The sequence below is a fragment of the Falco rusticolus genome, chromosome 2 (genome assembly GCF_015220075.1).
Source record: "Falco rusticolus isolate bFalRus1 chromosome 2, bFalRus1.pri, whole genome shotgun sequence".
Taxonomy (NCBI): domain Eukaryota; kingdom Metazoa; phylum Chordata; class Aves; order Falconiformes; family Falconidae; genus Falco; species Falco rusticolus.
The window spans coordinates 15,658,595-15,683,960 of NC_051188.1; the positions used below are offsets into that span (position 1 = coordinate 15,658,595).

At 35.9% G+C, this 25,366-nt stretch overlaps 1 protein-coding gene across 2 annotated transcripts in view; it reads left to right on the top strand.

Moving 5' to 3' along the window:
• DYNC2H1 (dynein cytoplasmic 2 heavy chain 1) overlaps window positions 1–25,366 on the top strand; it is a 176,490-nt gene that overhangs the window by 27,234 nt on the left and 123,890 nt on the right. The window contains exons 28-51 of one of the 2 annotated variants that reach the window (XM_037375820.1): window positions 83–200; window positions 364–476; window positions 565–684; window positions 2,849–2,999; window positions 4,515–4,717; window positions 5,213–5,395; window positions 5,595–5,777; window positions 5,936–6,159; window positions 6,919–7,034; window positions 8,772–8,971; window positions 9,641–9,905; window positions 10,239–10,446; window positions 10,827–10,956; window positions 12,365–12,520; window positions 13,553–13,812; window positions 16,021–16,267; window positions 17,012–17,163; window positions 17,691–17,835; window positions 19,060–19,162; window positions 21,152–21,298; window positions 21,431–21,555; window positions 22,692–22,940; window positions 23,772–23,880; window positions 24,894–25,007. In XM_037375820.1, the coding sequence (XP_037231717.1) occupies window positions 83–200; window positions 364–476; window positions 565–684; window positions 2,849–2,999; window positions 4,515–4,717; window positions 5,213–5,395; window positions 5,595–5,777; window positions 5,936–6,159; window positions 6,919–7,034; window positions 8,772–8,971; window positions 9,641–9,905; window positions 10,239–10,446; window positions 10,827–10,956; window positions 12,365–12,520; window positions 13,553–13,812; window positions 16,021–16,267; window positions 17,012–17,163; window positions 17,691–17,835; window positions 19,060–19,162; window positions 21,152–21,298; window positions 21,431–21,555; window positions 22,692–22,940; window positions 23,772–23,880; window positions 24,894–25,007 (4,021 nt within the window). Of the gene's footprint in view, window positions 1–82; window positions 201–363; window positions 477–564; window positions 685–2,848; window positions 3,000–4,514; window positions 4,718–5,212; window positions 5,396–5,594; window positions 5,778–5,935; window positions 6,160–6,918; window positions 7,035–8,771; window positions 8,972–9,640; window positions 9,906–10,238; window positions 10,447–10,826; window positions 10,957–12,364; window positions 12,521–13,552; window positions 13,813–16,020; window positions 16,268–17,011; window positions 17,164–17,690; window positions 17,836–19,059; window positions 19,163–21,130; window positions 21,299–21,430; window positions 21,556–22,691; window positions 22,941–23,771; window positions 23,881–24,893; window positions 25,008–25,366 lie in introns of both variants that reach the window. The other variant, XM_037375819.1, reaches the window with a different exon arrangement.

A 25,366-nucleotide genomic window follows, 5' to 3' on the forward strand; every position in this document is an offset into this window, starting at 1 on the left:
CATTAATATAGTTTTCTAAAAAGAAAGGAAGTAAGTTTGAATTTAAATCAACAAAACTGATTTATTTATTTTTTTTATATAGGAAAAACGCTCAGCATTTCCAAGACTTTATTTCATTGGAGATGATGACTTACTAGAAATTTTAGGACAGTCGACAAATCCTATGGTTATCCAGTCTCATCTGAAGAAGCTTTTTGCTGGTAATCTATTAATCTTCATTTGTGTAATGTACTTATTTAGAAATTGGGTTCTTCAAAGCTAAGTAATATGTTGCAGACTTTTTTTCTTTCCACTACTAGACACTAAAGAATTAATGTTTGAGTTTAACAATATGTAACTTCATTGACATTTTCTGATTAATAGGCATTAATAGCGTGAACTTTGATGAAGAATTTAAATACATAGTTGCCATGAAGTCTGTAGAAGGAGAAACTGTGCCACTTAGAAATAAAGTTCTTCTGTCAAATGATGTAGAGGTAGGAAAATCACATCCAAGTATGTTCAAGTATCTTTGAGAAATTATTTTGTACTGTAACTTTTGAGGTTTTCTCATCTCTTTGTCAGGTGTGGCTAAACAGTTTGGCTTTGGAGATGAAGGAGACCCTGAAAAAAATGTTAATTGACTGTGTTGATGCTGGAAAAAAATCACAAGGTTCAATTGATCCATCACTCTTTCCTTCCCAGGTAGTAGTCAATCCAGTAATGTCACTGTGTAGTCCTAGATTTAACAAATAAGTTATTATTTGAAGTCTCATAAAGAAGTATACCTATGGATTTGGAAGAAAATAACCCAAACAAATCCATTTTATTCGTTTATAGTATAGAGAAATTCTTAAAAATAGGTGTTCTTATAATTGTTTTGTAAACATTTTAAATACTCAAGTCTTTTACATGGCACCTGACTTAACATTCATCTATTTATTGAATTTTATATAAATCTTGATCTTAGTGAATGTTACATGCAGGGCTGCTAAGACTTAGTAACATAAAAAAGCCCTTTTTGAATCTGATTAAAATATAGTTTGTAAAGTTTAGCTGTATAAGCAGAAACAGTCATGAACATGAAATTCTTTTACGCAATTTTGACCAGTAGCACAGAGAATCACACAGAATCACAAAATGAATAGTTGTGGTGGGAGGAGACCTCTAGGGGTCATCTAGTCCAACACCCCTGCTCAAGCAGGTCTGCCTGTAGCTGGTTCTCCTAGGGCCATGTCTGGACAGCTTTTGAATCTTGCCAGGAATGGAGACTCCACCGCCTCCCTGGGCAGCCTGTTCCAGTGCTCGGTCGCTCTCACAGTACAAAAGTGTTTCCTGATGTTCAGACAGAGCCTCCTTTGTTTCAGTTTATGCCCTTTGCCTCTTGTCCTGGGCATCTCCAAAAAGAGCCTGGCTCTGTCTTCCTAGCACCACCTCTTCAGAATTTTGTAGAAAGTGATAAGATGCCCTCCTGGGCCTTCTCTAGGCTGAACAGTCCCAGCTCTCTTAGCCTGTTCTCACAGGAGAGATGCTTCAGTCCCTTAATCAGCTTTGTGAGCCTTCGCGGGACTGTGTCCAATAAAACACGTGTCCTCGTTGGCTCCTCTGTCACTTGGAAGAGCAGGTTGTCATACATGGACTCCAGGAACATCCTGGATTGCTTATGTCCTGCTGTGTTGCCCTTCCAGATATTATTGGAGTGGTGGAAGTCCCCTGTGGGGACCCAGGACCCAGTGAATGTGAGGCTGCTCCTATCTGTCAAGAGGGCCTGATCCACTCGTTCTTCTTAGTCAGATGGCCCGAAAGAGGCACCCACTATAATGGCACCTTGACCTGTCCTCTCTTTAATCCTAACCTGTAAGCTCTCAACTGGCTCCTTATCCATCCCTAGGCAGAGCTCCATGCACTCCAGCTGCTCTTCTATGTAAAGTGCAACTCCCCCTCCTCATCTTCCCTGCCTGTTCTTCCTAACATGCCTGTATCTCTCCACAGCAGCACTGCAGTCACGGGAGCCACCCCAGCTGCACACAGATCTCCAATTCATTATGTTTATTACCCGTAGTGCTTGCACTAGTGTACAGGCACTTCAGAGAGGCACCCCAGCATGTTGAGTTTCTGGAGAGGGTCTGGGGAATTTGTCCATAGTGGTGCCTTGCAGGTGCTTCCTTGCTGCTGTGCAAGTGCTGGAGGTGACCCTGCTTAAGCACGATGTTGTTGTTTTTTGTGGTCCCTTCCTGTCGCATCACCTCGTGCCCTTTGCTCAGTGATCCTGTCACTCCCGCACAGGACTGTGGGTTACTCTTTCCTTCCACCAGAGTGTAGTTACTGTTACAAATCTTCAGACTGGCATAATTGGTGGAATTTTTTTGTTACTGATCTTTGCAGTTCCAAGTTTGACTAAACCTTCATAGCTTAGACAGGGCTTTTCTAGTGAACGTAAAGTAATTAGAACATAAGTGGACTGTTAGAAACCTGAATGCAAAATACTGTATTAGCAGATCAGTGACGCAAAAAGGCAGAGGTTTTCCTGAGCCTGTTGAGTATGGGCTCAGGATGCCTACAGTATGGTAGTTTTCATCTGACATATCATTTAATGGGAAAAGGTGCTTTAGAAGTTTTGTTATGACATGCTGTAGAACAACTAAAGCGTTTGCTGTATTACATTGCAAGTTTTTGCGAAATTTTGTCAGATTTTAAGGTGGCTACATTTGTTCGTAAAAGCGTAGCAAATATGTGGCTTTGTATAAAAAAGATACAGTAATATATTTTAAATATCAAACATAATAAGAAATTACAAATTAATTGAAAACCTTCTTTTCTTTATGTCTTCTGTATTTATAAAATGTAATTTGAACTTTTTCTTCTAAAGATTCTTTCCTTAGCAGAACAAATTAAGTTCACTGAAGATGTTGAAAGTGCTATTAAAGACCATAATCTGCAACAGTTAGAATTAGAACTCATGGCTAAACTGGAACATTATACTAGTATTGATAGTCGTATGGAAGATTCTGGGAGTACAGGTATAAAAATTATAATTAATATGTAATTCTTCATAATGACTATGTAGTTGTGTAGTATTGAACCCTGTTTAAACAGGATATTATATAAATCTGTCCCGGTTTGAGTTCATGAAGTTGTTACATAGTGTTACCCACCTATTACTGCCAAGATTAGTGTATTTACTATTTCAGATTGTACAATGGATTTTTATTTAATTAAAAATTGTCTTGGAGCACTTACATATTTTAAAACATATTTAATTATTTTTTAATATCTTCTAATATTTTTTTGGTTTATTTATTTGCTAATAACTGGTCCTGAGCTACTGAACTGTGCACTAGTGTTATGTTTCACAGGAAATGGCCAAACAGCAGTTGAGGTACATTATGTCATGCCTATATTCTGTATGTGATTCTTTTTCTATCTTAGATGTATACACCTGCAGTTGAACTAATAATTCTTGAGTACTTCTGTAGCAAAACCAATAAACTAGTTATTCTCAAGACATGATTGTTCTGAATCCTACGTAGTCCAACTGGGTCAGAATAGTTATGCCTTTGAGTGCTTATTCCTCTGTTTTGACCAGAAGGGGGGCTTTGAATTGACTACCTAAGATGTGAAATTCTGTAGCGTAGGTTAGGTGAGATGGCCCTTACCCTATGTGTATAAAAAGACTAAATTTGACATGTAGTTGACAATCTTCTACCACATTTATATAGCTGCTTACTGTATTAAATTCTACTTTAGAATTTATGAACTGTTAACATCTGATATATTAATTAGGAATAAGTTTCGTATCACCTACCTTCAGCAGTCTGTTAGTGTTGTTCTTTATCAAAGCTCCCTTTCTGTGCTCTTTATGTAGCCATTGGAGAAATGTCATCAGATATAGAAAAGTGTTCATTCCACAGTAACTTTTTCATTTGGGTAATAAGTGTAATTTTTGAAGGGAGTTGCCTGATTATCCCCACTTGCTTTGGTTTAATTCCCATCGTGGAATGGTATACTATAGCACATAAACTGGATTTCTTTCAAATTGAACTAGATTAAACAATATGTTCTCAGAGTACACCTAATGCACTCAATCTGCTAATGAACATTAATTGCACATCGCCCTAATTAGTCTTGAGTAAAATTTCCAGAGAGCGCATAGTATGTTTTTCAGATCCTTAGCAGATCAATTAACAGATTGTCCCGCGCTAAGTACTGAAGTCGACATAGCTGTAAATACTCCTGGAATAAAATGCTTTCCAGAAAAACCTCTATCTCTCTGTTGACTGTAGAGGCAGACAAAATCAGTTCTAATGGACTGAATTTACATATGATTCACATTCTCTGTCAGGATCTCATTTTATGCTGCTTGCTTTAGATAGTAAATATTTCTATACTTAATTGAAATGTGATCTGAATAAAGTCTGCTGGTAAATAGAAAGCAGCACAATGAACTTGAAAATGGGTAATGTACCTTACTACACTGTTGTGTTTTGTTTTTGTTTCTTTTTTTTTTTTTGGGGGGTGTGTGTGGTTATTTGCAGAATCAGGAATCCTTGAGCTCAAGCTTAAAGCTTTGATTCTTGATATCATTCATAACATTGATGTGGTGAAGCAACTGAATCAAGCTCAGGTTCACAATGCTGAAGACTGGGCTTGGAAGAAGCAGCTGAGATTTTATATGAAAGACCAAAAATGTTACATTCAGATGGTAGATGCTGAACTCCAGTATACATACGAATATCAGGTGTGGTATCTTTAATTTCTACATGGTGGCTTTCATAAATGTGTCAAACACTTTCCCATTTCATACATGATGCTGGTTGCCTCCCAACTGTTACCATTTTTTTCAAGTTTCTTGTGTCCTTAGAATGCTGTTTCACAGAAAATGCTAAAAGTTAGGGTAGTTGTTTTCATTCTTGTGATATTGATGGGGTAAATGTAAGTTAGATGGAAAGCAGTAACATCACATAAATATTTTCTACTTTTTTATATGAGAGTGCAGTTTCATCTATGTTGTCCCCTTTTCTGTAATTTTAAAAAAAATTGCACAATGCTTTGAAACTTGATTATAAAATCAGGAAAACTTCATAGCTGTAAACAAATGCGTAGACTTAATAAAACAGTAATCTTGACCATTGTGTTATATTTTCAAGTTAATGACTTCTGAATGAAATTAATGAAATTACATCATCAATGATTTCTGTCTACCAATCAATATAATTTTTTTTTGTTTCTGCAGGGTAATTCCCCTAGACTTGTTTATACACCTTTGACAGATAAGTGTTACCTAACTCTTACTCAGGCTATGAAGATGGGCCTTGGAGGAAATCCCTATGGTCCAGCTGGAACTGGAAAGACAGAATCAGTAAAGGCCTTGGGTGGACTTCTTGGAAGACAAGTATTAGTCTTTAATTGTGATGAGGTGAATGTTTCTGTATAATTCAGGAATTGGATGTCTATGCTCACATATCATAAAACAATTTTATATTCTGGAAATACTTTTGATAATTTGTCAATTTCCATTAGAATTTATGGCTCTTTCCAATGGCATGTTTTTTAATAGATGGGAAGGCAGTCTTTTATTATTTTCTTATTTTGATAGTATTCTTTTTAACTTTAAGGGCATTGATGTGCAGTCGATGGGGCGCATATTTGTGGGCCTAGTGAAGTGTGGTGCCTGGGGCTGTTTTGATGAATTCAATAGACTTGAGGAAGCTGTATTGTCTGCAGTATCCATGCAGATTCAGACAATTCAACATGCATTGAAGAATCATAGTCCTGTATGTGAGATGCTTGGCAAAAAGGTACAGCAAAACTTACTTATTTTTTTCCTATAAAATACTCCATAAATGACTGCGTCAAGCTTAAAAACTTGACTACTGTAACTAAACATAGTCTACCCCACTTTTCTCAATACTGCTTCATATGACAATATACTATTACAATGCACTTCTAATGCTAGGTTGAAATGGATCATAATTCTGGAATTTTTATCACTCTGAATCCTGCTGGAAAAGGTTATGGAGGAAGACAAAAGCTTCCTGATAACCTCAAACAACTTTTCAGGCCAGTTGCTATGACTCATCCAGACAACGAACTTATTGCAGAAGTGATTTTGTATTCAGAAGGCTTTAAGGATGCCAAAATACTTGGTAGAAAATTAGTGGCTATTTTCAGTCTGGCAAGGTGAGCTTGCTTATTTTTTTTTGTCCCCCTTGTCATGTTACCTTTGTAATTCTCTCCCCTCCTGCTTTTATTTCAGCATTGATCTTTTTATTTATCTCACTGCCATCTTGTTTCTTCTCCGTCTAGTCCATGCCAAAGCATGACTGTAGGGATACAATTTATGCATACTTTTTGTTATTTTTCTATAATATTTTATGATTTGGGTATTGCAGAAAGCTATGTGTTGGAAACAAAACTAGACATGAAACTGCCGGTACTCAGTCATCCAAAATTTTACATTCAATACAGCTCTTAAATCTCTGTAGATACTAATTTAAATTATAAAATAAAAATATTGGAATATATTGGGAGGTTCAGGTGTGAAAATACCTGGAATGCAGTTATAATCTCAAGGTGGCAAAGTATTGCCCCCCATCACACTTACTAAATATGAATGTGAGTATATGAATACTCACAAGGATTGTGTTGAATTTAGACTCAAACGGCTTTTTGGTTATAAGTATGCATATTAGGAAGAACAAAGTTCAGAGGTTGTAATTAATGCTGTTAGGGGCAATAATAAATACATTGCCTATTGAGTATACTCCCTCTGAAAATTTCAGAGTGTCATTGCTTATATCTTTCAAATGAATTTCAGATGGTGCTACTCGCCAGTTTCTCTTTTGTCCAAAACTATATTATGAGCGTATTCATTCACCAAACAAAAACTTCAGGTGCTGTTGCCTAAAGCTTATTACAGTATTGCTGTTTTTAATTTAGGGAGCTTCTGACACCACAGCAGCACTATGATTGGGGTTTACGAGCATTGAAGACTGTTTTGAGAGGCTGTGGCAGTCTTCTTCATCAGCTGAAGAAAAGTGAAGCAAAGCAAGAAAGTAAGGTTAACCATGCTAAACTTCTGATTGTTTAGCATATCGTACAGGTATCATTCATTACAGCTTTCTTGTTCGCTGGAATTTCAAGAAGCTATGGCTTGTATCTGGAGGCAATTTAGAAAAGAAAAAAGTACCTGTGAAAGATCACAAAAGACTGTTGTCATATTCTAGATTGAGCTTTTATATGACAAGAATATAGATATAGGGCTTTATTTTGGGTTGGGTTTGAGGGGTTCTCAAAGATTCTTTGTTTTCACTTGGCTTAGGGCAGGAAAGTTGATCCTTTGATGCTGTCATTATTCATGAGAGATCAGATCATTTTGATTCTATTTGAGGTTTGCTAAAATTGTCACATGGCATTAGATTCAGATTGGTAGACAGAGACAAATATGAGGACAGGTAGAAATGATAGAAATGTATTGGACTAGACTGGGTCACTATTTTTTTCAAGATTTTTGAAATTGTTGTTTAGATGGTAAACGAGTAGGAATTAAAAGTGTGGGATGAATGAGCGTTTTACATCTTTAGGATACTGCTGCTTCTTGCTCACTTAAATAGCATATATCTGAAAGTTTTTAGAGACAGGCTTGGTTTACAAATCTTGGCATAACAACTTTAAAGAATTTGTTAGTGACTTGAGTTTGGATTTGCCAAAGAAGGATTACCAGTGCTGTGTTTTAGGGCACATTAGTATCACTGTTTCTTGCTATGCCATTTTAGCTTCATATTTAGATATGTGAAATTTGCTGAAATTTGTGTGGTCTGGTTTAAAATATATTTTTCAATAACCCTGTGAAAGGCATGGTGGATGGATTTACCTATGTTTTAAACCCATTTTTTCTTTGTGTGTGTGATGTTTTTTGGTTTTATTTTTTTAATCTCTTAGCTTGGGAAGTTCAAGATATTCCCAACAAATATGGTTTCCTGTTCCCTTACGTTTGCCTGGATTTTATTTTGCTTGTCTTGAATCAAAATCCTTTGGTGTATTGGCTGTGTTCTTAAATGTTGCTTAAACTGTATATTGCTTCTTTTAGTAAAGCAGTTCAACCATTCTAAATCAGGTTCCTCAATGTCAATGTATTTCCTCTTAATCATTTATCATGGTGTTTAAAAAATTTGTCTGTAGAAGCATTTGCATTTAAGACATTGTTCAGGACTAAAATCCTTGAACTTTTTCCAAATTTCCCTGTGCCTTTCCCATTATGAGCATCTTTATTTTTCTGGCAGAGTAAGGCTTTCTTGTGGCTGTTTTCATTCTGGTCCCAAAACACTTACATTTGCATGGTAATTCAGATTCAAGAGGAGTTGTGGAGTGTTGACTTCTGGAATATTCTTAGCTAATTAGGATGCACTTGAGATGGGACTTCAACTCCGCCTCTGACAGTTAAGGTCTAGAATCCGGGTCCTTAATTTCTTTTATGAGTGCCTTTAACAAGTAAGATATTGTGCACTGCTACTCTTCAGCCCACTTTAATGTATAGGTTATTATGCACTATCTGGCCAGCATCATAACCATCTCATATCTGTATAGAATGCATTTGTAAACATATGTGATACTTATAGTAAGGCACTCGTCTAGCTTCCAAGTAGAGCAGTACATGAACTAGAATATAGTCTGCTCCCTGATTCCACCTTCAGTGTCTTAGCAGTATGGGCTCAAGTGCTGATACATTCCATGGAAAAAAAATCCCATCAAACGGCTTAAAATTGATCTGACTTCTTTGCTTTTATTTCCAGTTAATGAAAGTCACATGGTGGTTCAAGCTTTGCGGCTTAATACCATGTCAAAGCTTACCTTTGCGGACTGCGCCCGTTTTGATGCACTGGTTAAAGATGTATTTCCTGGCATTGACTTTAAAGATGTAGAGTATGCTGAGTTAACTACAGCTTTACAACAAGTCTTTGAAGAAGCAAACTTGGAAATTATAAGCACCCAGGTAAACATCAACTACAGCAACAAAAGATATATGAGTTAGTCTGATTTAGACCTGATTAATATTGCATTCATTTGACTCATTTCAGTTTACTTTTGAAACAAATCTTTTATAAAAAAGCAAGAATAACTGATAGTTAGATTCTAATTGCATGTATATAAAAAACAGATGTGTGTGTTTGAAGAATGGTAGATCAGTTGTATAACTGAAAGAAAAATAGTGCAAGGAAAATTAAGATGTGAACATGTGACACAGTTTCGTTCAAGCCAGGTACAAACACCAATGAATGTTTTGGACAGTGAAAGAATTAAACATGTGAAAACTTGTTTTTATCAGTCAATTTTGTCTCTCATATTTATTTAATGTAGAGCTGGATAAACTTTTGTGACTAAATTTTCATTAATTTCTCATTAAAAATGTGCTTAAAGGGGGCTAATATTTTTGTATCAGTAATTTAGTGAAAGGCTTCTAACATGCAAAATTAAATTTCTTGATATTCTTTAGTATCATAACTTTAATGACTTAAGCAAATATCTAGTGTAGTGTTTAAAAAAATAAAACTCTAGAAACAAAATGACTGCATGTAAAGTAAATTGGAAAAACATTAAAAAAACATGATTGATTTTTTTTGCTTTGCAACTTCACATAGCCATTATCTCTTTTATTATCTAGATCAAGAAGGCTTTGGAATTATATGAACAATTACGTCAAAGAATGGGTGTAGTTATTGTAGGTCCAAGTGGTGGAGGTAAATCAACGCTCTGGCGGATGTTAAAGACAGCACTTGGTAAAACTGGGAAAGTAGTGAAACAGTATACTATGAATCCTAAAGCTATGCCTCGACATCAGTTACTAGGCCATATTGACATGGATACCAGAGAATGGTCTGATGGTGTGCTTACAAATAGTGCTCGACAGGTGGTACGAGAGCCTCGAGGTATGTCTGTGAGGGAGTTATACATCATTATGCTTAAATTACTGAAATTGTTGATTTTGAGATACATTTTTATATTATGTTATTGTTTGTGGACAGCGTAAGGTAAGAAAAACTTTTGGTGACAATCATATTCAAGAACACTGATATATACATTCCAAATTTTATGATAAGAAAGCAAAAAGAGCAGCAGGTAAAGCATGTAAGGAATATCTTCATAGAACTTACGTTTAAGTTATAATGAAGGAAGAGTATTAACTAGTGTTAAAATAGCAAGAGACGATGTTCTCAGTGTTTTTCTAGGATTTGATATTTTATTTTTGTGTCTGGAAATAGATGTTACTTCATGGATAATTTGTGATGGTGATATTGATCCTGAATGGATTGAATCTTTGAATTCCGTTTTGGATGACAACAGATTGTTGACTATGCCCAGTGGAGAAAGAATTCAATTTGGCTCAAATGTCAATTTTATATTTGAAACCCATGACCTTAGCTGTGCCTCTCCTGCTACAATATCTCGAATGGGAATGATCTTTCTGAGGTAAGTCACAGGAGTATTATGTACTTTTAAAGTAAGCAAATGTACTTACTTTTCTTGAAAGGTAGTCTGAAGTAGATGGAGCAATTTAATTACTTGCTTACACTTAGAAAACAAATCACTAGGGAAGTTTGCTTTAGGTTGCATGTCCCCTCTGCTCTGTCATATTATAATCTTTTGGCTAATATATATCAGATTTTTTGAAAAAGACATGGTGGATTCTTTGTCTGTGTTTGACCCTTAGAGAGCCCAAATATTGGTTAGAAATTCTTGCTAAGGTATTTTCCTGAACTTTTCGTGGAATTTTGTTGTTCCTTTGAACCTGTCTATGTGCAGATGTGGATGCCTTGTATTTGTCTGAATCTTGTTTTGTTTTGACTTAGTGATGAAGATACAGATCTTAATTCTCTGATAAAATCTTGGCTAAGAAGTCAGCCTGAAAAATGCAGATACAACCTTGAAAACTGGATTGGGGACTGTTTTGAAAAGGCTTTAAACTGGGTTGTGAAGAAGGTTAGTAACTGAATATTTAATCAAATTTCAGCTTCTGTTAGCAATCCATTTTTCTAGTGTAACACTGAAGAGATTATTAATATTTTTAAATTTTAAGTAAAAAAACCCAAACAACAAACCTCAGTGCTTTTTTGATAGCTGTTTTCTTAATAAGATTAATACTGGAACTATTCTAATCAATTTCCAAAACCTAATTGCTGTACTGAAATTTTTGAAACATTTAATAGAGTTTTAATTAATTAACTGCATATATTTCTATGAAACTTGAGATCTGTCTCTAATGTTCCATACCAGACATTTTTCTATATGTTTTCAAAGATCTGAAAGGTACAAATGTCTAAACTAAAAAATGGAAAAGTAAAGAAATTGTTTTTCTAGATATAAGTTATTGTCTATAACAAAAAAACCCCAAACAACCAACCCTAAAATTTGAAAAGATGCACAATGTAGACTGAAGCTTGTAAAAGGCTGGGGAGAAATGTAATGCTAGAAACCTAAAATGATTGGTAAAGGCATATCTAAAAAAGTAGTCTGATTGTTCAGAATGCTAAATATTAATGGCTTCCACTAATCTGTCCTGGATTTAATATATAACTTTAGCTCTTTAGGTTTCTACTCAAAACCTTAACTGAAAGATGTTTTAATAGACAAAAGGTAATGTGTAATTACAATATTAAAAAAGCATAGTCCAAAACCTTATACATTATCTGAATTCTGTGATTCTGGGGTCTACATCAAGATAATTGTTTTGCATGTGCTAGATTTTCTTAAGGATTCTACATGTTTCCCTACCTCCACTTCTGCTTCTGGAGTTGCATTTGCATTGAACAAATGGCTTGTGATGCACAAAACATTATTTAGGAGACATCCCCACTGCTGTGGCTAGTGAGCTAGTGTTTGGGAGACTTGCATTACTTCCCCTTGGGGAACGTATATGGTCGTGTTGTGTTTTTAATATTATTTCCTCTCTTGGTTCTTTCACCCATGGAGATTTTTTAGACTTTTAAAAGTATCTTCAGGGAGATGCAGAGGAAAAACCATGACACTGATCCTGAGGCTGCAAATCCCCGTTGGTGCTGAAGGGCAAAATCCATAAAGAATCTGTACAGGAGAGGGGTTTTCAGTGTACAGTTATGCTGATTTCTTATAGATTCTGAAAATCTATAAGGAAAGTTCTGATTGCTTATCCTAAAATGCATCAATACTTGGTCTGGAATTAAAACTTCCAAATCAATGCTTAAAAATAATTGCTTGTTAAGTGAATTTTGTAGAACAACTTCAGTGCTGAGATCTTTAATTGTTTGTGGAAGTGTCAAAGAGCAATGAGTGATAGGCTGCTAGCAATAAATCACATTTATTTTTAGGAATATATTTACATCTACTACAACTTACAACTTGCAATTTACAGAATGACTTTGTGGTAGAAACAAGTTTAGTTGGAACTGTGATGAATGGACTGTCTCATCTTCATGGGTGTACAGATCGTGGAGAGTTTATTATTAACTTGTTACGTGGTCTTGGTGGCAATCTCAACATGAAATCACGACAAGAATTTGCAAAAGAGGTAATAATCTTTTTCAGCAAGTTTTTTAAGAACTTCTCAATATATGTAATAGGAGTAGTGATTTTCTGTCTTCTAACCAATGCAGATTTACAGTAATGGAATATCTGTGCTCTAATTTATTTGCAATCTGTGTTGTCTGTAGGGAAATAGCTGAGAAGTGGAGGAATGTTTCTTATTTCAGTGATAGGCTGCTAAGTGCATCCAGCCCAGACAGCAATCCTTTGGTGATGCACCAAGAGATATGGAATGGCCTCTGTCCACACTCTTTTATGCAAGGACCCACTATAGCAGTTTCTGAGTCTGTATATGTAATACAGATTTATTTTGTGTGTTTTTTCCTCTTCAGAATGCTTGAAATAGTAATGTGAGGGCTTTGTTGCACCTCATCAGGGAGGTGTTCTTAAAGCATTATTTTGAAGTTAGGTATTGTATGCACTGGGATGTGGTTCTATCTTTGTGTAGATACTTGAGGGCATAAGGACTAGGGGTTAGTGTTGGAAAACTGTGGGTATACTTGTCCATAGGGTCTACAAAAGTCTGTCCCTGGAGATAATTATCTCCACAATCACACTTGAGTTTTGTGTTGGAGAGAAGGAAATAGTTCCTTCCAAAACACAGCCTGAAGCTAAACCATATATACAGAGCAGATGGTAAAGGTTTAGATTCAGCTTCTGGAATTAGCTATTGATGCATGTGAAAGAGTTATCTCGTTCTCATGATAATTTTTATGTACATTGCCTAATATGAAAGACAGTTTATATAAAGCTTTGCTAAATACAATTTATTTTTTGCACTTTATATTATGAAACAGTAATATGTAGAAGAGTAATATGTTATTGTTTAGTTAAGGACTTAATCATAAAGTGTATACATAATGATTGAATTTTCAAAGACAGCATTAAAACTATCAAATCAAAGAACTGAATGTTTAAATTTAAAGAATTATTCTTTGAGCATCCTTTAGATTATCTCAAAATTGTAGATCTTGTCATTAGGAGTATGGATTTAACTGAAGCTTTATTTTTTTTAAAGATCTTCAGTTGGGCAGGAGAATCTCCACCAGATCCGAGGAAGCCCCTGGACACATATTATGACACAAACACTGGACAGCTAATGCTATATCAGCTGAAAAAACCTGAAAATCTGACAGCTGAGGACTTCAATAATCTCCAAACACTTCCCGTCATCCAAACCCCTGACATGCAGAGAGGTTTAGATTACTTTAGACCCTGGCTAGACTTTAACAAAAAACAGCCATTTCTTCTTGTGGGTCCTGAAGGATGTGGAAAGGGGTAAAGAGTATTTCCTATTTTAAGCAAAATATACTTCTAGCTATTTGATAAAGTTTGTTATAATGATTTTATCATACAACTTTCTGCTAGAATATCACTTGTTTAGGCTACTAATGAAACAAACTTTCTGTAGTGGTAAATAAGTAAATACTTATGAAGATCTACAGGGAAAGTTCAGGCTTCCACTATGCATTTAAGACATCTGAATGAGTCTTTTACATATGAAATGGGACCTTTGGAAAACCTGTGTTGTCATGGAGCAACAGCTGAAAGGCACATGAGGTATCTGATATCATCTCAAGAGGCACTATGTGCCTGTGTGCAGGCAACTGAATTTACCTCATCCTGTTGCCTGTCTTAGGGTCCTTATTTAGAAGGTTGGATCATATTGTATGAGGTATTTAGATTCATAGAGTCATTTAGGTTGAAAAAGACCTTGAAGATCATCAGGTCCCATTGTTAACCCAGCACTGCCAAGTTCGTCAGTAGAGATGTCCCTAAGCACCACATCTATGCATTTTTCAAATACCTCCTGGAATGGTGATTCCACCCCCTCCCTGGGCAGCCTCTTCCAATGTTTCACCACCTTTCAGTGAAGAAATGTTTCCCAATATCCAATGTAAACCTCCCCTGGCACAAATTGAGGCCGTTTCATCTAGTTCTGCCACTTGTTATCTGGGAGAAGAGACTGACTGCCACCTGTTTACAACCTCCTTTCAGGTAGTTGTAGAGAGCAATAAGGTCCCCTCTGAGTTTCCTCCCCTCCAGACTAAACACCCCCAGTTGCCTTAGTCACTCCTCATAAGACTTGTGCTCCAGACCCTTCACCAGCTCCGTTGCCCTTCCCTGGACATGCTCCAGCACCTCAATACCACTCTTGCAGTGAGGGGCCCAAAACTGAACACAGGATTCGAGGTGCGGCCTCACCAGTGCTGAGTATGGGGAAGTGATCACTCCCCTTGTCCTGCTGCCCACACTATTTTGTTTGCAAGCCAGGATGCTGTTGGCCTTCTTGGCCACCTGGGCACACTGCTGGCTCATGTTCAGCTGGTTGTCAACCAACACTTCTAGGTCCTTTTCCACCAGGCAGCTTTCCAGCCACCCTTCCCCAGGCCTGTAGCGTTGTGTGGAGCTGGTGTGACCCAAGTGCAGGACCTGGCACTGAGCTTTGTTGAGCCTCAAACAATTGACCTCGGCCCAACAGTCCAGCCTGTCCAGATCCCTCTGCAGAGCCTTCCTGCGCTCAAGTGGATCAACATTCCTGCCCAGCTTGGTGTCATCTGCAAACTGACTGAGGGTGCACTCAATCCCCTTGTCCAGATCATCGTTAAATGTATTAAACAGGACTGGTCCCAATACTGAGTGTTTGGGAACACCACTTGTGACCAACTGCCAGCTGGATGTAACTTGCTTCACCACCACTCTTTGGGCTTGCCATCCAACTGGCTTTTTATCCATTATGGAGCACACCTGTCCAAGCCATGAGCAGCTACTTTCTCCAAGAGAATGCTGTGGGAGAGAGAGTCAAAGGATTTACTAAGGTGCAGATAGATATCATCCATAGCCTTTCCCTTGTTCACTAGGCAGGTCATCTTGTCATAGAAGGAGATCAGGTTCATCAAGCAGAACCATGCTGGCTGTGTCTGGTCCACTGGTTGTCCTGTACACGCTACATGATGGCACTCAGGATGATCTGCTCTGTAACCTTCCCTGGCACCGGGGTCAGGCTGACAGGCCTCTAATTCCCCAGATTCTGCTTTAAGCCCTGCTTGTAGATGGTCATCACACTGGCTAACCTCCAGTCTTCTGGGACCTCCTCAGTTAGCCAGGACTATTGATAAATGATGGAGAGTTGCTTGGCAAGCTCCTCTGCCAGCTGCCTCAGTACCCTTGGGTGGATCCCATTTGTGCATGTCAAAGTGGAGCAACAGGTCACTGACAGTTTCCTGCTGCTCCACTTAGGACAGGTGTTTGTTTTGTGTAGCTGTATACTGCACTTCTGTTGAACTTTTTGAACGGAAAAATGTTATAATTTTAAACATAAGGATGTTATAATTCAGCAAACCTCATGCATCACTTATTACATTAATACAGGATGTAGTATATGCTTTTTCATTCAAAAGCTATACAATATCTTTGGATACACAGTATTTTAATGCATTTATGTATTACTTGTGCATATATGTATGTACACATTTGCTTTTCTAGGATGCTGCTTCATTATGCGTTTTCTCAACTCCGATCCACTCAGATTGCTACCATTCACTGCAGTGCACAAACTACTTCTCAACATCTTCTACAAAAATTAAGTCAAACTTGCATTGTAATCAGTACAAACACTGGACGAGTATACAGACCAAAGGACTGTGAAAGGCTTGTTTTGTACTTAAAGGACATCAATCTACCCAAACCTGATAAATGGGGAACAAGCACTCTTGTGGCTTTTCTGCAGCAGGTGAACACTTATGTCTGTTAACTATAGAGAGACTTATGTATAATGGAAATAATTTTGCGTAAGTAGTAAATACCTGTATTGATTATTTTCAGAATTAAAATCCTGCACCTGTATTGACATGAGTTTTGTTTGTATTTTGATAGAATATGTAGGTGTCAGCCAAAAATAAGATACTGGTTTTATTTGGTGTATATGCATAAGTAAATAAAGACGGTGTTCACCTCAGTTATAATGTTATTAGTTATATAAATATAATTAGTTACACGAATCATCAGGAGTAGTCAGCATGGATTCAACAAGGGCAAGTCATGTTTGACCAACTTGATAAACTTTATGATGAAGTGAAGGAGCTGGTAGTTGAGGGGAGAGCAGTGGATATAGTCTACCTGGACTTCTCTAAGGCTGTTGATGCTGTTTCGCAAAAGATCCTCACAGAAAAGCTGTTGACGTGCAGGCTGGGTAAGCAGATAGTGAGGTGGGTTGAAAACTAGCTGAACAGCCAGGCCCAGATCAGTGGCACAAAGCCTAGCTGGAAGGCAGTACAAGTTTAACATCTTCATAATGATCTGGACAATGGGGCAGGGTGTACCTTCAGTCAGTTTGCAGCTGATACCAAACTGGGGGTAGTAGTATACCTCTTGCAATTAAGATAACAGTAATAATGGTATACTTCTTACTATTTTTTTTTTTTGTACAATATTCTGTTGGCTTTCTTTTAATGATTTTTTTATTTAATTATTAAAGGTTCTTACATATCAAGGATTTTATGATGAAAATCTAGAATGGGTTGGTTTAGAAAACATCCAAATTGTGGCTTCCATGTCTGCTGGAGGAACATTAGGAAGACATAAACTTAGCTCCAGATTTACTTCTATTGTTCGTCTCTGTGCAATTGAGTAAGTATGTGGAAATTGTTTTGACTGTCAGAACTCCGATTTAGCCTGTGTTTATAGGGCCCTTGATCAATTCAGTCTTTATGAAGATGTTGCTGTTCTAGTGTTTCATGTTTTGTAACAGCTTGAGATCTTAAGATTTGGTACTGTTTGGTGCCTCTTGGCAAGAGAAACCAGCTAAGGAGCAACCACTTGATAGTGTAGTGTTGGAAATATGTTTCCTGTTAGATGATTTTGCTTTCATTAAACTGTATTCTGTAGCTTTATATTAAGGTGCTGTTTGGTTACAAAATTAGATAAATTGGAAAGAAGTTTGTTTGTTTGTTTTTAAGTTTGAACACATTTACAGATGAATTTAGAAAATTTCTGAGGGTGGCCTATTGTAATAAAATTATAATTTTAGTTAGCTGCTAGATGTAGATACTATTCATTGAAATTTCTCAGTAGTTGTGTATATAACTTTGAATCTTTTTTCAATAAAAAACCTAACAATAATAGTCCATAGCGATTACTTCTTTTTTCTATTGTAGCTATCCAGAAAGAGACCAACTGCAAACTATTTATAGTGCCTACTTGGAACCTGTATTACAAAAAACCCTAAAGAATCACCCTGTTTGGGGTTCTTTACCAAAAATACATCAGCTAGCAGGATCTATGGTTCATGTATATGAACAGGTATGGAAATTTAATTTCTTGTTTGAAGGAGATGGAGAATTCAGATTTTATTTTTTTAAATAAATAGCTTTTGATATTAAGATAATAAAAGGGTTTATCAGTTTTAAAAACCAGGTTTATATCCTTTTCGTAATGTTGATATCAATTTTAGAGCTACTTATTTGCAGAGAATCCTACGTATTAGAGGCAAACTTAGGAAGTGGTAAATGCTCTTGCTTTCCCACGGGCTTATTTTATGATTTTGACAAGTATCTTAACCCATCTATGCTTTCAGTTGCTGATTTATAAAATGTGGATACTAGTGTTTTCCTACCTAATGGATGAGGAAACAGTGTACTTTAAAGATTGTTATGTGCTTAAATGTTATGGATGCTGTTATGAATAGAGAAGAGAGATATATGAGAGTATAGTCCTTTACATCAAGGACTACCTATTAAAATTTTACACTATTAAAAATAGGTGTTTAGACACAAAAGTTTATTTTATTCTCCCAGTTACGATTTTACTAACTTCTATGTAGCAAAACAAGTACTTGCTTTTCTTAATCATGTAAATAGCCTTACAGAGGCAGGTACTGTGGGGATGTAAGTGCTCAATGTATGTTCCAAGAATGTGTGCATGTCCCCATCTAGGTAGAACCATGATGTAAACCTGGTCTTTATGACTGGGATGTGGGTATAGTCACTGGCTAGCATGTGCTGGTTAGCAGGAGTTTCATATGATATTATAAATTTATTCTAGGAAATCTAAGTTTAAATTTCATCACACTAGGGCCAAGTGACTGATGTAAGGCAGTTATTCTTTGAATTAAAGAGAGTTAGCATTTCTGTGAGTCTTGCAGTGATTAAGTGTTACTGATTTAGGTAGATTTTTATGATACTTTTGTATTTCCTTTGCATTTTAAATTTGTTATTGCTTTAAAATATATGTTTTGTCTAATAATACCGTACTAAGAGACCTAGGTGATGTGCAGTTGTTTGCATCAAAAATGTATAAAGGAAATGTTCTAATTATGAGAAAATCTTCTGGGGTCAGAAACAAGTTTTAAACAATTCAGCTCTGTACTTTGCAAACAAACTAAAGAGTGCATTAATAAAATATCTAAATATATAGACCAAATAGAACACTAATTTATCTGTTCTTGTAGAAAAATTTAAAGATACATTCCCAAGTGCTTTCCATTTTAAAACATCATTTTCCTTCCCTCCCAACTTCCATTTTTAGGTACGAATGAAATTCACAGTTGATGATCACAGTCATTATCTTTTTACACCACGTATTCTTACTCAGTGGGTTCTTGGTTTATTCAGATATGAATTAGCAGGTGGTAAGTCACTTACTTGATTTTCATTGATAAAGCAGTTCTAAAATGTCCTGAATTATTATTGATATCAGTCTTACTGTCGACTCCACATGCAACTAATTCACCTATGGTACTCTTCCTAAACTGTCAAATGTCTGTAACAAATGCCTGACAGTTTATTCCATAACTTATAGTAAACAAGTTTAAAGAATTCCAATGATGTTTTAAAATATGTGTGGGAGCTATTTATAGATTAAGAGAAGTTAGTAGGTTGGGACTGCATTCTCTACTATGGGAACTTGAAGTATACCCCATAGTTTCTGCAATTTTTTTTTCTGGGTTTTTAGGTTTTGGGTTGGGCTTTTCTTGAGCGTAAGCCTTTTTTTCTCAATTCCCAGAGACTTGCCTCTCATGCTTGTCTTTTTATACGTGGTTGTATAAACCCAGTCAGGTGATTGTGGAACTACAACTGATCCACATTATCTACGACCTACTTAACAAAAGAAGAATATGACTACCCTTAAACACATAGTTTTCTAGGTGATTTCTATCTCATCTGTGTAAAAGTTTACAAATATCTATATAACAGTCTAAGTATTCTCACAATTGGGGAATGCGTGATAATTAGTTGTCCTGTTTTCAGCTGGGACAGAGTTAATTTTCATAGTAGCTGGTGTAGTGCTGTGGTTTGGATTTGGTGTGAGAACAAGGCTGATAGCACACTATTTGGTTGTTGCTATGTAATGTTTATATTGAGTCAAAGACTTTTCAGTTTCTCAGGCCCTGCCAGCAAGAAGGCTGCAGGGGCACAAGAAATTGGGAGGGACACAGCTGGTACTTACCCAAACTAGCCAGAAGGGTTTTCCATACCATTGAACATCATGCTAAGTATGTAAGCTGGGGGAAGAAGAAAGGGGGGGGGGCGGGGGGGGAAATACGTTCAGAGTTATGGTGTTTGTCTTCCCAAGTAACCATTGTGTGTGATGGAGGGAGCCCTGCTGCCCTGGGGATGGCTGAGCACCTGCCTGCTAATGGGAAGTGGTGAATGAATTCCGTGTTCTGCTTTGTTTGTGTGCTCGGCTTTAAACCCTCTTTATCTCAACCCATGAGTTTTCTCACTTTCCCTCTTCCGAATTTGGAAGTGGTGAAATTTGTAATGGTATTCAGTTTTGTGTGCTTTTCCAAATAGACAGCATAGACTTCTCTTTACTCTTGTTTTTGTCTCTGAAATTGCTATTATTACTAGATCATTAGCAATTACTCCTTATTGTGTTTTAGCTCTTACATTAATTAAAGGGTCACTTAGAGGGCTGCTTAAAGAGTATAAAAGAGATAAGAATGTTGTGCTCACTTTCCATTTGTTTTCTGGCATCATCAGATAGTATAAATGCAGCTGGAATGAGGTCAGAAAAGCTACACTGACCATCAATGAATGGGTGATATCCACCCATTTAAGTACTCCATTGCTGTATTTGAGGATGACATACGCATATGCTTTTTCAGTGGTGAACAATATGGCATGTCATTTACTCATCTTCCTTCTTACTTTTGTGAACAATATTGAAGCTTTGTATTCTCTAGCATTTTGTAATACAGACTGTTTAGAGTATTCGTTGTTATTTTAGTATTTGTTACCAGTCTTCCCCTTTAAAACAGTCTTCTGGATTTTTTTGGGTTCATTGCCTGGAATTTTGCTTCTAATTTTTGTGTGCAACACCTTCTTCATTTTCATTAGAATGCTGACACTAAACTGGAGAATAGAATGTTTTAATATAATATGTTTCATTTTATCTTGTAATGATTCATAAAGATATTATTAAAAAAACACTTCATAATGTTTACTTTTTTTTTTATTTCTTCCTTACTGGTGCTGTCCTGCTGGTATGTAATTTCACTTACTCATTTTCAATTTCATAATTTGAAATGGAAAATTTGAGAAATGTAAGATTTATTATAAATATATAAAGTTACATCTCTCCTTAAATTTTGTAGGATCATCGATCCAAACTGCAGACTATATTTTGGAAATTGTTGTTTATGAAGCACATCGTTTGTTCCGTGACAAAATTGTTGGCGTCAAAGAACTTAATGTATTTGATAATGTTTTGATAAAAGTGTTTCAAGGTGATTGGGGCTCAGATGTTCTGGACAATATGGCAGGTAAACCACTTCAGGCATACTACACAAATTTGAAATATTTTTTTTAACTGCCTAATCAAATCAGTCTGATCAAGTCAGATAGCATGTGAACTGAGAACCTGAACTTTTGAATGTTTCCTTTTATTTTCACAGATATTTTCTACGTAACTTGGGGAGCTAGTCAAGAGGCCTTCATCACCTCAGGACAAGCACTACCACCACATGGGCGGCCACTTGGCAGACTAAACTCGACAGACCTGAAAGATATTATTCAAAAAGTGAGACGAGATTAAGGAATAAACACAGCAAGGATTCACAGCAATTATTGTAGACATTCTTTGCAGGAAGTAACAGGCTAGCACCAGGTTTAGGGTGAGATCTGCTGCTTGTTCAAGGAATGATCTTTTGCATTTGCTCAAGTGAGGGAAGATTTGTGGTGCTATGTGGCAGGCAGTAGGAAGTATCATGCAGCAAGGTTATTTTAATGAAAGGGCATCAGTCACATTTCCTGGTGATTTATAAGAGTTTGATGAACAACATTTTAAGAAACATTGATGTGCATATATGTCTGTGTATTGTTTGAGTACCAAAGTGTTTTATTAGACATTTATCTTCTGAATTTGTAATTGTCTAATGTAATTTTTATTTCAAGAAATACAAATGGATTGTTTGGAGATCTGGCATGCTTTAAACAGTAAAGTACAAAAATGAACCTAATGAGGAAATGCAAATATGTTAACTCTGCTAGGCTGACTGATCTTCAGGATGAGAGCTTTGAGATCATCTCCCTTTATTAGTAGTGTTTGATGGACTGCTGTCGTAGATGTGAATCTACTCCCTTTCCTTAACTGTCAATTTGTGAACAAGAGACAACATGGGAAATGATGAAGTTCAGTAGCCGTAGTAATCAGTTTTTTTCCTGACTACACAATTACAGTAGGCTTCAAAGATGAGGTTTTATTAAATACAACAAGGCCAGAATTTGATCTTAGGATCTGTTGTTATGTGTGTTTCACTAGGAAATTCCATAATCTGCAATTATGCAGCAATTAGCTGCCTAAACCACTCTTCTAAGTTATGTATTAATTATCTGTAGTCAGAGACGCAGCTCAGACTTTGTTCTAGTCCATTGTTTAATTTTAATTTATTCAGTGGTAGATTTCTATTTCAATATATCAAAAATTCTAGAGCATCCTGGTGCTGGGGATAATGGGATCTGTTCATTACTGGGAAAAGGTATGCAAGGTATTTAAATTCTGTCATATAAATAATTTATTTATAATGAATACCAACATGGTCTCTTAAGCTTTCAAGCCCTTCTTTTCTAAACTTAAATGTTGGATGTTTTCATATCTTACTACTTTTATTTATTATTGATTATTGCTGAAAACATTTCTTTTTGGTTTTTTTAAAGGGCATTATTCATTATGGCAGAGACAAAAAACAGATAGAGATTTTACTGTTCCAAGAAGTCCTCAGTTATATGTCTAAAGTGGACAGAGTACTAAGCTTTCCTGGAGGATCACTTCTTTTGGCAGGACGGAGTGGTATAGGTCGTCGAACAGTTACCTCTTTAGTTAGTCATATGCATGGAGCTGTTCTGATTACTCCCAAAATTTCCAGAGGCTATGAGATGAAGCAGTTCAAAAATGATCTTAAATATGTAAGTCACTCAGTGTCTTCCATTTTTCAGTGTTGTAGATGTGTATTAAAAAAAAGAATATGGGGAATTTTGAAGGACAACAGAGTGTTGCGTGAAGAGGTATTTTAAGAAAAGCAAAATGTCAACAGTCTCAATGAAACAAGTAGACTTTTAGAAATTCTCAGTGTTTAGATGTGTGTTATGCTGTTCTTTATAGTAATTACCTGAAACTCTACTTTTTTGAATACCAGACCTGTTTTTATGAGTGTTGTGGACTTCATAAATTCTGAGTTTGTGAATATTGGAAAGGTGTTTTTCATGTGTATATTTTCATATTTATATATATTTTTATTTTCTGTCTCTTCTGTGGTCTGCCAGTTAATAGAATAGTAGCTGAATCAAGTAAAATTTTAGTGATTTAGTGATGTGTACATTTATTTAAAAACAAATGCAAAACTTGAATCAGGAGTTTCCTAGTACCTTCAAATTCTAAAGAAAATTCTAGACCTAGAGCCCATAAAAAAGAGCAATATAACTCTATAGTTGAGTCACATCTGGAACATAAATATACTTTATGAAAGAGTCTGGTTAAATTATTTATTTAATTAATTTATTTAATTATGTAATATTGGTAATTTTCATTACCAAGCTCTACACCTAGGTAGAATGTTCTTTATATTTCTATATATCTCATATTACTGAATCACCTAGTAATCTTTTGTAAATATATAGTAGTGTAGATGCTGTGAAGAAAAAATGTAGGTAAAATATAATCAAGAAAAGATTGTCATTCTCTTATGAACAATACATGTATTCCATATATTGAGATTTAAGTGTCTTCCCTGCTTCTAGGTGATGGAGCTTGCAGGCATTGAAGCACAGCAGGTGGTATTGCTGCTTGAAGACTATCAGTTTGTTCATTCCACATTCCTTGAAATGATCAACAGTTTACTGTCTTCAGGTGAGACAAGTCCAAAAAGATTATAGCATTACTTTTACCACACAGACTTAACTCAATGAGGCAGAATTGGATGATGTTTTCTAACTTTATATCCATACCAGAAGAGTGAGTTAGATTTCTACACTGTTGTAGCTGAAGTGCTTGTACGTGAGAAATTGACTTGAAGTTCATTTAGCTATCTCTTAACCTGCCCTACAATATGGGTGCTTTCAGTTCTTCGAAGTTGCAAGTTAAGTAACTTACTTCAAAGGAGTTCTTTATAACAGTGTAACAACAAAATGATAATGTATTCTACTCTACAGCTTCCCTTTTCTAATAAAATTCAAAATTGAGAGGTGTCCTAATGTTTTACTAGATTGTGTAGACGGAGTCCTTTACTTAAGTGAACACCAGAAAAGCCCAGTTTTCTGAAAGTAATGAGGTGATGTATAATAACAAAAAATAAAGTGACTTCACTTGTTATCTAGCTTTGTTCCTCAATCAGAGAGATTATTGAAAGACTGAGTCTAACTTACTAGATTTTTTTTTTTTTTTTTGGAACTGCAGTAGTTTAAGAGCTGATTGATAAGAGCACCAGATTTACCTGTCTCCTAGGTGCAAAGTCTCTTTACAGTTCAAGATTCTTGTCATCCAGTGTTTAACCTCAGTGTCTGAGGACCAAGATACTACTCTTTGATGTTTCTGTTTTCTGGTGTATAACAGTCTGGTTTGATTTATTTTGTATGCAGTATTGCATCTCTGTATTTGGGTAGATTTGAATGAGATTTTGAAGTTTATTTTAGTAATAAAAACCAAGTAGGCTGTTTAAGGTAAATTCAATCACTATAATTTGGTTTGTAGTTTCTATATCATGAAAAGAATTATGAAGTGCATGGCATGATACTCATGAAAGTATGGAGGTAAACACTGCCATATTCAAATTCTCTATACAGGGGATGCAAGGGAGCACTTCAAAGGAATTGGAAGAATTGTAGTATATTTGATCTAACATTTTAATTTCATTCTTGAAATAGGAGAGGTTCCTGGGCTATATAAAATAGAAGAATTAGAACCACTGCTATCTCCTCTGAAGGATCAAGCTTCACAGGATGGATTTACAGGACCAATTTTCAACTATTTCACATACCGTATGTGAAGAGAATTATAAATTATAATTTGTTGCAAAAGTGGTACAATAATGGAAAAATAATTTCTAACATGGTCCTTGTTTTGTCTGTATTTTTAACAATTAGTTAAAACCAGGCAGGAATAATGATTATAGTGTGTGATATTTGAGGGCACAGAACCCTCAACTTAAAATTCTTTCTTCTAGCTGAAATTTTGTATTGATGAACGTTCTACAAAGCTGTTATGAAATCTGCTGTTGAAAGTAATTAGAATGGAGAAAGGTTTTGTCCCCATTGTTTTCTGGTTTGTTTAGCTTATGTATCTAGTAATAGAAGTTTCCTTCTATTTTTTAATTATACCTATAAATCACTTTGGATTC